The following is a 13225-nucleotide window of genomic DNA, read 5'->3' as shown; positions in this document are numbered from 1 at the left end:
GGTTACTCATCTATTTGTACATTTCTGATTCATAACTGATCATTAAAATGCCAGTTATACCAGGAGATCAAGGGATTTGTCATATTATTTATCAGTTTTTGATAAACAACTGAAGCGCTTCATTAACAGCCGCCTCGAAAAGTAACATAATGATGAGGAAATTAAAACAAATACAAACAAACCGACAAACGAGACACAACTGATATAGTTTGGCAAGTTAAAGTAAAATATGTAGCGACAAGATACATTTAAAATTGACATGTTAAGCTGACAAATCTAAAATTATATAATACAGTTAAATCATATGAATTATGTTTTGTTTTTCAAAAATGTCCAATTATTCATATTAAGTTAGCATCAATTTCTTTAATCATTATGATCGTCAGGTGATCTATCAGTTGTGTGGTTGGTTATGTGCAGCCACACTGAATCAAAGATCAATTAAAATGCAGTCTAGTTCTGACGGGAGGTTTTCAATTTGCTTCTGAAATAAGGATCAAGGTTTTCAGAAGCTCTCTTCAGTTTGAGACGTGACCTGCACAGATCGGTGCCTTCCAGTCAATGTTCTGGGGAAAATGTTCCTCTGTGCCTCAACTTCAGTAGCACCTCAAGGGGCTTGATGGTTGCTGTGGCAACATCCAACTTTAAACTTGTAACAGCAAGGACAGGTTAATCAGAAAGTGATGCTCGTTAAAGTTTTTATTTCTTAAAAGGTTAAAGGTGCACGATGTAGTTTAATCAGAAGAGAAAAGATCATTTTCGACTGATTCTGTGTGCCTAAATAAACAAATTCTCATTATTTTCATGACTGAATAAACAAACTGACCTTAATTTCAATTGCATACTGTTTTACTTTGTTTATATGTGGCGGACCCTGCCACCTTGCCAGCTTCAAACAGTGTTCTGGGGACCTTATTTTTCTCTGAAAACAGCTTGTTTATCCACTTATGGAATAAATGAATATTTCTGAGTTTGTATTATTACCTCATTAATATTTAAAGAGTTTGATTTCTTCTCCAAAACGACATAGTGTCCCTTTACTGTTATATGAGAGACACAAACAGCTTTGCCAACTTACCGACTGGAACTTGAGCTCTCCAGAGAGACGATGTAAAAAAAACTGATAATCTCCACCTCTTCTTCTCCATCTCTGGCCACACTGACTGTTTGTGCAGTGCGTCGCTGAGCTGCTGCTGCTGCTGCTCACTCATGTACAGATGAGAGTGAAAGCCTGTCACGGCTAAACACACGAGAGGTATTGGGTCTTCACTCCAACGCAGAGATAGGATACTGCACGCTGGCAGCTGAAGACATGTGGACTCACCTAACAGACCTGCAGCCTCAGACAGGAATGATTTTCATTTCTCTTGCCTTTTGATTTTTTTTTGTAATTAGTAATTCTACCATTGCCTGTCCGTCCTTAAGTTCTAAGGGCTGAAGATTATCCATGGAAGTAATATTTACTATTTTCTTGCCAAGTGCTTCCTCTCTAACGCCTTTACACACTCTGTTATGCCTCAGGTGAGTCTGCTGGAAGCATCAGTGGGGATGAGTACATCAGCCAGGTGGTGCAGGACATTCAGAAGTGGCCAAGGTTTTTTGACCTGGACGTGATCCATCCCTGAGCTCAGTGGTGCTGCTTCAAGAACTACAACGTTTCAACAAACTAGTGGTCTGCACGCAGCGCTCTCTGGCTGAGCTGCAGAGGGTGAGACGGAGGGGCCGAGGGCAACAAGATATAAGCAAACAGACAGACAGGTGTTGGGTTTGCGTTGTGCTTCACACATGGATTATTCTGTCCTACTTCACTTGTGTCCCCCAGGCATTGGCTGGTGAGGTGGGTATGAGCAGTGAGTTGGGTGAGGTCACAGTCAAATCCCTGCCATTTGGAAGAAGTTGGCAGCGACGCTCTTCAGTCCCTCGGCAACTGGATGATCCATTTCCAGAGGTGCTATGAACAGCAACACACACACTGTCACAGATAACCTGGTACATGCAGCCTTCTGCAGTATTCTGGCGATACAGAACAGTGGAAACACCAGTTGAGAATATATTGTTGTGCATCTTGCGTCCACCAGGTGGATGAAGGAGAGCGTAAAAGTAATGTGGCTGTCAGGACTCCATATCCCAGAGTCCTACCTGACTGCCCTGCTGCAAGTGAGGATGTAGACAGCGACAGACCAGGACAGGGAAATGAGATGACGCTCACTGTTTACAGCCTGATTAGTGATGAGTTCTGAAGACTGATGTTTTTTTCTCCCTGCAGGCAGCTTTGTGTCCAGCCTGTACCTGGAGGGAGCAGACTGGGACGTGGAGAAGGGCTCGAAGTCGTCCCCATAGAGGCCTGAGGCTACAGGTGTGGACCACAGGCTCTACATTTCACTGTTATGATGTTATTTTCCTCACTGTTGTGTGTTTCTTAACACAGAATAAGCTGCCGACCCCTGAGTACACCACGGCCTTGCAGAGGAATGCCATGGGCGTGGGGTTGGTGTTTGAGGCGGACCTTTCCAGCACCAGGCACCTCTCCCACTGGGTGCTCCAGGGAGTCTCGCAGAGCTGAGTACCTTTCACACAGTCTGTTCAATAACGGCGCCTCATGTCTGATTTCTTTAAAGAAAGAAGATTCCTCAGACTTATGAGCAGATCACAGGGAAGCCTATAAGTTATGATTAAAGACTGTACATGTTTTTAAATAGATTAATTGAGCCACATCAGAAAACTAAACTTTCAAACTTAAAATCAACTTCTCAGCTTTCACTACGTTTTCACTAGATGGCAGCAAACACCAGTCCTGAGCTCCTCAGCCTGTGCAGCTCCAGAGATCTTTATTGATTGTTAAACTGCCAATATTTCTCCAGTGGTTCAGGATCCTTCAAGCTTTAAAGTCTCTCACTGTTTGTTAATGAATAAATGTTAGTAGGTCAGTCAAGTCCAAGGTATTTCATCACTCTGTCCGTTCTAACAGAAGGGCAGTAGATGCTGAGTGTTTCTGCTGAGGTTGTGAACATAAGCTGCTGCACACAGTGGAAAATGTACCACTGACCAAAGGCTGCTAAAGTTTTCCACTTCACCCAAGTAGCTTTTCAAGCTGCTCTCTGCGGTGCAGGCAGCGTTTTGCATCGTTACAACAGTTGAACGAGCAGATCCAGCGCAGCACTGAGTAATCGAGGCTGCTGAGCTCAGCGTGCCGAAAGCAGGTGAAGTTTACTCTAAAAAATCAGACAGCCCTGCAGGATCTGGCAGCTGGCGTGGCAGTGAGGTCACAGGAAAAAAAAGAAACTGCAACGCTTTTGAGCCATAACACGTGCAACATGCATCATGTAGCCTGATCTGTGAGGGTGCAGCTGCAGTGTTGGAGTAAACTGTGACTGAGGCAAACATCCAGCAGCATGATCATGTGTTGCATTTACTTTAAAAGTCCTTGTGTTGCCTGAAAAGCCCTGCTCTGAATGGCAGGGGGTAAAGGTCAGACAGCCCCCCTCCTCAGCTCTGACTGGTACGTATCATAAAGAGTGACCATCAGGACGCGTTGACAACAGCAGGGGAGGAATCCTGTTTCCCTCTTGAATAGATGAAAAGCAAGTTGTGTTGTTTAATGAACCTACACTTGATGTGAGCGAGCACACTGAGGGCCAATCCATCTCTTCCTGATTACAGAAGCAGGAGAGTGGATGAATGGAGTGGAGTGGCCAAAATTATTTTCAGCTGCTTGTGACTGGAGAGATTTACATTAACCCCCAAACCCGCTCCGGTTCCTGCTCGGCACCAAGTGGCCTCAATAAAATGCCAAGAGTGCCCCTGAAACTAAAAAGTCTGACACATCAGATTCAAGAAAGGAAAGTTCACCTCCGTCAAAAAACAAACAAACCCTGATGATATAAAATGTCAAAATTATTAGATAAATGTTGACTTTATATCTCAGAATTGACTTTTATCTCTTAATTTTGACTCTTTATTACCTTTATTCTCTTTTTAAAATATCATAATTGAATTTTATCTCATAATTTTGACCCTTTTTCTTTTCATTTCGATTTGTTAATCTCATAATTATGACTTTTTATTACCTTTGAGCTTTTTTAAATTTTCAAAATTAAAATTTTTAATGTAATAATTGACCTTTGTTTCATAATTTTGAGTTTTTAAATCTCATTTATGACTTTTTCCTCATATTTTTTACTTTTATATAATAATTCTGACTTTTTCATCTTATAATAATGATTTTTATTACCTTTTAAATTTCAATTTTGACTTTTTTCACCCTCATAATTGACTTTTGTCTCATAATCCTGACTTTTCGTCTCATAATTATTTATTTAATGAATCTTATATTTCATCCTCTGTGTTTCTCTTTAACTGGCGCACACGAGCCTCCATACATGAGTACTCTTTGCAGTCTGCAGCATCTCTTGCAGCTGGTGAGACTCGCAGCTCAGCCCTCAGGGACCTGAGAGGTGTGTAGTCACCCCGACCACAGATATACATGTTGGGCTGCAGGTTCTGGTTGCAGTGCCTGGTGTTTGGTTTGGATCTGGGCCCGCAGCCCTGTGGTTTGCTGGCTGCTTGCACTGTAAACCTACATGTCCCACAGCTACAGTAACCTCCTGCCACTGTCTGCCCGGGCACTGATGGCTTTGACAGAGAGGCTGCAGACCACATGGTGAATATATGATGGTCATAGAGTCATGAGCCTTACTGTGTTAATATAACTTTTCATATGCAGCCAGGACTTAGGCAGAATGTGTTTTATATGCAGTTGTGTTCACCCAGAAAACAATTACTCATCATCGGCACAGCTCCAGAGATTTGAGAGGACCCTCTGAGAAGCAGCAGCAGCAGCAGCAGCAGCAGCCCATAATAATTCATTTAAAGGAAAACAATGCGTAATGTGCCGACGCCTTGAGCGCGCATTGTCCTTTGTGCGGGGTTGAAACGGGGCAGGGTAAAAGAGACCCAGCAGCAGCAGGCTGTGCTTTTAAAAGACCCGAGGAGACTATAAAAGTGGTTTCATGCCCGCTGCAGTGAAGGCTCGGCTCGATGTGCGCACAGACAGACGGAGGTAGGCAGAGCAGATAGAGAGAGAGAGGGACACACTGAACACTCAGGGTCTCACATGTCGGCTCTCAGTCACAGGTAGACACGCACGAGAAGAAGCGAGGAGTTCAGGCATTTTTCCTGAAGTTCACTCAGGATTTGAAGACACAAACGAGTTTGAGAAATCGTCCCTGGAAGTCTTCAGAAGTGCATGTTTGGTAACCGAGTAGGATGCGCGTCTTCTCCAGCCGACCCGGTTCTGTTTGACACTTGGATTCACTAACTTGGCTGTTTTTCTAACCGGGGGGAAGTTGGGGCTCGTTTAAACTTTTTTTTTTTTTTTTTTTTTTTTTTTTTCTGGCCGTCTACCTTTTCGTGCCGCGGAAATGGAACCGCGCCAACCGGAGAGCGTGTCCGCGCTCTGCAGAAGAAGTTTGCTCTGGACTGTGCTCGTACTCTGGCTGACCACGTTTGTTGACGGGACCTGGAAGACGGGACTTTACAAAACCTACTCAGCGGGGACGCAGACATCAGCCTCTCACACCTCAGTCTACCAGAAACGGTAAAGAAATCATTTCATTGATATCATTACTGTCGTGTATGAATTGTTTTACGCACAGAAAAATATTCTCTTGAATCTGTTTTTAAACTTTGCAGCACTTCTTATCAATGCATGCCTCCCATCTCCATCCATCTACCAGTTCCTATTGTCTTCCTGACAGTCGGTTTCCTTTTTCCTGTCCTGGCAGCACACAGTGCTCTGCTGACATGCCCATCCTCATTGTTGTCCCAGCTCAGCCACCGTCTCTCTCAGAGCACCTCCACTGTCTCTGAGGGTTTGTGTAGGAGCAGCAGCAACATCTGCTCCCTCTCAGCCGTCCCGGGGTTGCTCTTTAAATGCACCACCTTCTCCTCACATCCCTCCACATGAAGCCTACTCCTGGACCCCAGTATTGAAGACAGCTCAAAAGTGAATGAGAGACAGATGAGTTTTATAACATTAAAGGCCACTGGATGGAAAAGGGGGATGAAATGTTGCACGCAGTGATTGAGTTGTTGAGGGAGTTTCTGAAGGAGACTCACCAGACTAAACACACCGGCACAGAGCGCACACCAGCTCTGCTTCCCTTCTGGACTGAGCCAGTGTTTAGCTCGGAGACCAGCCAGTGCTTTCGTGATGAGAGGACGTTTCCCATCTTACAAATATTTACACTGTCAGGTTGAGTGCGTGTGTGTGGGCTGAAAGTGGCCGGAGGGCTGATAACCCTCCCTCTCTCTGGTGAGGCCTTTTGCCTCTAGGTGTGTCCAGGTGGCTTTCAGCACTCCCAGCCTCGCTCCACTGGGCTCACCTCTGCCGCTCGGCACCCCTACAAACCCAGAGGTTTGTGGACATGTTTACTAAACACAAGCAGCTGGGACTTCCACCACATCTGGGCTCGTTCTGGGAAAAGGGGACATGAGTTTACAGTCAGTGTGCCGCTGTTTCTAAGAGGAGAGAAGCTGCTCGGTGTGAGTCAGGAGGAGGTCAGTGGGTTTGAGGTGACACGAGTGGAGCTGAAAGTCTCGGTCCACCTGCTGTCTGGCCCTGATCTGTGGAAGCAGCAGTTTATGGTGTGTCAACATGAAGCCAAACAGTGGCGGACAGCAGAAAGGCTCTCTCTCAAGGGCCGGAGCAACTTGACATTCAGTGACATAAACTTTTCACTCGGGTTCAGGAACATAAAAGGAAGTAAATATTCATTTTAACCTCCACTAAGAATGTCTTTCCCCGTACCAGCCCTGTCTTCACACAGTGATTACCCAAATCAAAGGGGATTATCAACTCTTGAGTAGTTTCTCGACTGGTGCGGTCGCTCTGTGGAGGAGCTGATAAAGCGTTCGCTCACCCTTGTCCTTCTTAACGACGATATGAGCTCAGTACACCGAGGGCCCGGCGGAGGAAGCTGCGTCTTTATTTCTTGTCTCGCCCACTTCTTTATCCTCCCTCGGAGGACTTGTCATGGTCTGACAGGCAGTCTGGACCCTGTGGCCGACCTCATTCCTCACCCGTCTTAACCATATCCACTGTTTTCTTTAAGCATGGGGATGAAGATGACGGAGATTCCAGCGGGCTGAGCCCCGTGTGGCTCCGAGCAGGAAGGCTTTAGATTCAGGACATTCAGAGAAGATCAAATAATGTATGTGCTCAGGGAAAGTGTTTCACGGATATTACACGGCTAGTAATCACTAGTGGTGGATACATTACAGACAGTTAAAGATACAATATATAATATTTCTGCATTAAAGGAGCGTGTTGATGTCTACTGAAGTAAGCATGCTAACCAGCTAGCCCTGTCCCTTCCTGTCTCGAAACGTCACTTTGTAAGTTTTTTATCTCGACTTTTAATGTGATAATCATGACTTTTCTCGACGTAGACAAAATAAAACTCACCAGAACAGTCTCGGCTCGTCTCTCCACAATCACCTCTGCTTTTGTTGAATTAAATCCTATATTCACTGAGTAAGATGTGAAAATATTCTGGCTCTACGCGCTGTTTTCACCGGCTGCTGATGTCCGACTCTTTGTCGCTCCTCTCCTGTCCCGGCCTGCCGCGTCTTGACGCCCCACAAAGTCATAGTCGTTTTCAGAGCTTCTGTAAATCACCTCTGTACTGTAGCCCCTGTCACCTAACTGATCTCTGTTGGTTTTGGAGTCTGTCTTCAGTCTTCAGGCTGCCAGATCCAGGTGAGCTGATCCTGTGGAGATCCGAGCTCCTGATCCGGACACACTCTAGGGCCACGGCTAACTGAGCCATGAGCTAATTAGCTAACCAGCCAAGGATAGCTAGCGAAGAGCAGCAGTTGTTGGTTACTCTGCCCCGTGTTTTTGGAGCTACCTTCAAATTCTGAACATATTCTACAAATTACACCTTTGAGAAGGTCGGTGTCAGCTCAGCTCCACATGATGGATCGTTGATGATGCTTTTTACTTCCGTCCTCAAACACTTGAAGACGCACGGACCCGGCACGCACAGAGACACACTCAGAGCTCACAGGTGTTCAGGCCTGTTCGAAGGTCAAAGATCAGACCAGACAAAGACAGATGAGAGTTTCCCTCGTTCGTCTGAGGCTGCTGTGAGGAGTCACTTAGCCCTGATCCTCGGGGTGCTTTGATGATCTTCACTGTCCTCTGCACACCGAAAACACACTGCAGCTTTGAACCTGCAACACGAGAGTCTCTGTTAAGTCATCATTCAATCATTCAAACACAAACTGAACATAACTCTTGTCATCTTCTGTTTCAGTTTAATCTCTCGTAGGCTACTCAGGTCGTTTTCCAAGAAGCTGCAGATTAAAACCCGAGGAATGTCGTATCCCTCTCCATTAATTTCACTGTGATTGAACTCTCTGTTTCTCTCTCTGTCATGTGTTGTCGCACCACATTTATCTTTTAGATCCCAAGAGACCAACATGGCTTCATAATTGTCTTTCCTTCCTCTTCCTTGTTCCCATCGGACGTCCCCTCATGTGACCCTTATGATAAAATGACCTTTGTCTCTCCTCTCCTCTCCTCTCCTCTCCTCTCCTCTCCTCTCCTCTCCTCTCCTCTCCTCTCCTCTCCTCTTCCTCACCCTCTGGCCATTTGCCACATCTGACCATTGTCCTCTGTTCCCCCCCAAGTATTTTTCCCACAGGCAGAAATCTAGAGAAAATCCTTTAGATTTGTATCCGTGCTGCATTTCAAACATATCTTCGATGCTCGGCCCTCCTCTCCTCCTACACTACGTGAATCGCTCGGTGGATGGAGAGGGAGTTACGAAAATGTTTCTCACCAGAGTCTTTTTGCCCTCGTCAACCCCTTTCGTCGGTTCACACGACCGAACCTCCGGCTTCTTCCTCCCCACACAGTCTGCTGCAGAAAATGTCAGCAGCATGATAACGAACGACGAGGCAAAGAAGACAAGCGTATGAGCTTTTTGTTTCAGTTCACGAGCTCTCTGACAGCGTTCGCACTCATTTAGGGTTTTTGTTTCCCCCCTTCGATCTTTCACTGTCTTGGCGTCTGAAGTGTTTGTGTATTTCTTAACTATTGGCTGTGAGAGACGGTTGATGATTTATTTAGCTTGGGCCCAGCGTTCAGAGTGTGCCATGTGTGCTTAGAGACCCGATACTCACCGAGGGGCTGCTCGCTGCTTTTTTGCCAGCGAAACAGCGTGGTGCTGGTGGGTTTCACACTTCATAACACCAGAGCGCCTCCAGTAAGGGGAAGGTGTTGACTATGAAACATTTTTGAGTGAAAGACTGAGAGCGCACCAGGCACCTGTGTGCCTTAATGTATAAATCCAGACAAAAGTCAATGGACCATTGTATGGTGGTTCTCAACCCAGAGGAGATAAATGATTAGTTGATTGATCCATTAGTTGATCAAAAAAAAGTTTGATTAATTGTTTAAGTCACTTTTCAGGCAAAAATACTAAATATTTAATATAATATTTACTTAAATGTGATGATTTGTTGCTTTTCTTTGTCATTAATGGCAGTAAATGAGGAGTCTTTTTGTTTTGGACTGTTGGTCGGACAAAAGAAACAATCTGAAGACGATGCTGGGAAATTGTGACGAGCATTTTTCACAATTTTTTTTAAACATTTTTGACTAAATGATAAAAACGATTGATATGAAAATAATCAGCAGATCATTCATAATGAAATTAATATACAATACCTTTAAAAAATATCACTATCCAATGCTGTTTGTGATACCCTGGAGGAAAAATTGACACAATAATGAGGGTATAAAAATTTGGATTTTATCTAAATAAGAAATAAATATAATCAAGGTTAATATTCACATGGCGACCATCACGCTCAAGTGTCCTACAAACATAAGAAATTTTACAAATCGTCATCATTTCACCTGATTCGGGCCGTATTTCAATGCACAACAACATATTTGGTAACCCATAAGCTAACGTTAGCATCCATGCAGCACTGGTTGCAGCCCTAATGTTACCTGTACCAGGGTACTAATAAAACTTTCTAGCATTTCTAGCACGAACATCCTCGTATCTCCTTCCTCTCTGCACTGTATAAACTATCCTGCTGCCTCTGGTCAACATGTTTTGATTCAGTTTTAGCGAGCTACGTAGGTAATGCAGGGATTGGTTTCAAGCCATTAGGGAAATTGTAAGCTCTGTTCTGCCTACAGCTTTTGTTATTTCATTCACTGAAGAAGCAGCGGTTGGCATTTCCTCTCTGGTAATTGCATAAGTGCAATGCAAAGAGAGAAGAGGAGACCATAAAACCCACCCCCACATCCCCTCCTCGGCACCCCCTGGTGACAATCTTAGCTGTTCCCAGGTGAAACCTCCTCTCAGCCTGGGAAACTTTAGATGTTTATCTGTTGGGTCTGGAGGATAAGTGGTGGGGAGGAGTCAGTACCCACCGCTCCCCTCACTCCCGGCTCTACCTGACCACAGCTCCTTCAATGTCTGAAATTTTCCACCCATGATTAGAGCAATTCTTTCTGGACAAGGGAAAGCAATCACGGGGTAATCATATAGATCCATGTTCATTTTTGTAGCCTCACGGCTGATGGATACAGTGAGAGACACGGAGGAGGGTGGGCCTGTATTTAAATAACATGTGTGGCAGATGTAATTCCTACTTGAGACGTTTAGGATTAATTCAAACTGTGTCTCTAATAGTTCCTGAAATATGTTGTCTCAGACTCGAGCTTTTTACTTCTGTAACTTACAATAACTTTTCCACATTAGAAACCACAAGATCTTTGTTCAGTTGTGTGTTTAGATTATCCCAAATGTTTCCAACAATGTGGAGGAAGAAAGACGTCGAACACGTCTGAACCGAACATGAATAAAACTTTGATGCGTCGGCTCATCCGTGGACATTTTTTGCCTGAGACAGTCAGATAGATTTTCATCGTCATCGTCTCCCATGATCCCCTGCTACTTTACGATGTCGTCATGTTTGGGAGTAGAGCTGCAACAATTAATCAATTAGTTGTCAACTGTTGAATTAACAGCCAACTACTTTGTACATTTTTTAAGGAGACGATTGTGCTTTTTCCTTTCCTTCCCTTCGGTGTTTATACAGCTTCTTGTGCACATAAAAGATTTAAAGTTAAAAAGGTCAAAGTCAGCACCAACAGAAGCTCCTCTCTCCCACAGAAAACACTGCTCCTGAAACGCCTCGTCAGTGGTCTCGCCTTAAATTCATTGTGACTTTGTGACATTTGCATAATTTATGTCTATATTTTTTGGGTTGTGGACAAAACAAGACATTTGAGGATGTTATCTTGGGCTTTGGGAAACACTGATCGACCTTTTTCACGAGTTTTTAACATTTTAAAACAACGTAATTACCTGAGAGAGAATGAACAGATTAATGGACAATGAGAATAATCATTAGTCGCCGGCCTAATTGAGAGATACCTTTCGGCAGAAATGACGCGCTCTGTGTTTAATCTGGCAAAGTAACATATTTTCTAGATGCGTAATCAAAAATGAGTCATGAAAAAGAAAATACTCCTGCAGTGCTGCAGGAGCTCGCACACATCTCACCGCGCTGCGCTCTCCGGGCTGCCTCAGCTCTGTGTGTGCGGCCACCACAACATGCGAGGATTGTTAATGGGAGCTGCTCCACATCCTCCGCCTTCGGCAGTTTCCTTTAGTGTAAACCGTCTCACACACACACACACACACACACAAACATATGGTCTCACATATTGACAAACAGACTTTGATGGGAACACCCCCATCCCCACCCAGTCTTGCAAACGCGTTGGCAGCAGAACAAACAGAGTTTTGTGCCACACAGCCTCCTTTGTGGCTTCTGCATAGAGCCTCCTTTCTATACATCCATTGATTGTGTAAACACAGGCCGTAGTAATCATTTTCCCTCCTCCAGCTACAGTCACATGAAGGTAATCAGAGTATTTGTACACTTCATTGTTAATAAAATGATAGTAACATGTGGTGGCTCATGCAGCCGCAGCGTTTCCGTACGTTCACGTCGAGTAAACACCCGTCAGTGCTGCAGCATGAACTCTTCTCATCGCCGCTGCACTGTCAACAACAGATATCTGCTGCTGTTAGGACGCTAATTGAACTCTCAAACCAATTAGCTCTCAAGTGAATCATCCTTTTACACAGTTTGGTGCTTTTAGTGCTGTAACTGGACCCTCTCATGGAGTGAAAAACCTTTCAATTTGCACCCAGAGGCCTGAGATATAACTCTGACGTGATTGTAAGTAAGTGTGCTGACTCAGCCTGCTCTAAATGATCATATCCTAATCTATCAGATCGTAACCTCTGACCTTTACACGGGCGTATTTTTCCAGAGAAGGTCAGTTTCTCAACAGCCTCAGTGAATCCTGATAGCGTCTTTCTGGAAAGGGAGTAGACGACCTTACTTTAACCCGTGTTGAAAACCTCTAATCTCCGTTCGGGACCTCGTCTTCCTCTTTATTCCCTCCTGAGGGACTTCGCCTCCTCCTCCGAGAGCCGAATGCAAACGGATGTGTATTGATAGAGGGGAGACCACAGTGTAAATACAGCCCACAATGCACTCCTGCAAAATCTCGTGGCTGATTAAAAGCGTGTAAACACCATAAAGGAGTGTCAAAACAAAAGGGAGGGGGGAAGGAAGGGGGCGAGTGTAAAAACCCGCGGGAAGACAACAGCGTACTGAATGTGACTGCGTGGCTAATTTCCCCTTTGTGAGCGCGGCACAGTGTGAGTGCACTTGTTTGAAGGTGTTTTGAAAACGTACACTTCTCTTTCCTGAATTATTAACTCTGAAAATGTTCTTGTGTCTCAGAATAACTTTTCCTCTGCACTTTCCTGACTCTGTCTCTCTCTCTCGCTGTGTTTCTCCCGACAGGAACTGGTGTCCTCATACGGTCACTAAGACTGTGACGTGCCAGGTACAGAATGGGACGATCCTCCAGCGGGTCTACCAGACATGCCGCTGGCCACAGGGATGCACAGGAGGCAGGTGAGGAAGGCAAAGGGACCTTAAAGCCAAAGCTACTGTGAACCTTTTAAAGCAGCCTTTCCCCAAACACAGACCCTGTTCGTGCCATGTTAGGATCATATTTTTTAGACTTTACTTATATGCCACAACAATCAAAACAAACAGATTTCAGATATAGTCAGAGATATCCAGTTTTTGGCAGCAACAATATCTCCCA

At 44.7% G+C, this 13225-nt stretch overlaps 1 protein-coding gene across 1 annotated transcript in view; it reads left to right on the top strand.

Moving 5' to 3' along the window:
* The first annotated feature begins 4564 nt into the window (after positions 1-4564).
* Positions 4565-13225, top strand: part of emid1 (EMI domain containing 1) — a 59823-nt gene continuing 51162 nt past the window's right edge. The window contains exons 1-2 of the mRNA XM_073466971.1: positions 4565-5596; positions 12916-13029. Of these exons, the coding sequence (XP_073323072.1) occupies positions 5421-5596; positions 12916-13029 (290 nt within the window). The 5' untranslated portion in view covers positions 4565-5420. The remainder of the gene's footprint in view (positions 5597-12915; positions 13030-13225) is intronic.

Source organism: Pagrus major, chromosome 5 (genome assembly GCF_040436345.1).
Source record: "Pagrus major chromosome 5, Pma_NU_1.0".
Taxonomy (NCBI): Eukaryota; Metazoa; Chordata; class Actinopteri; order Spariformes; family Sparidae; genus Pagrus; species Pagrus major.
Note: the sequence above shows the minus strand (reverse complement) of the source record. Positions and strands in the feature narration are given on the sequence as shown.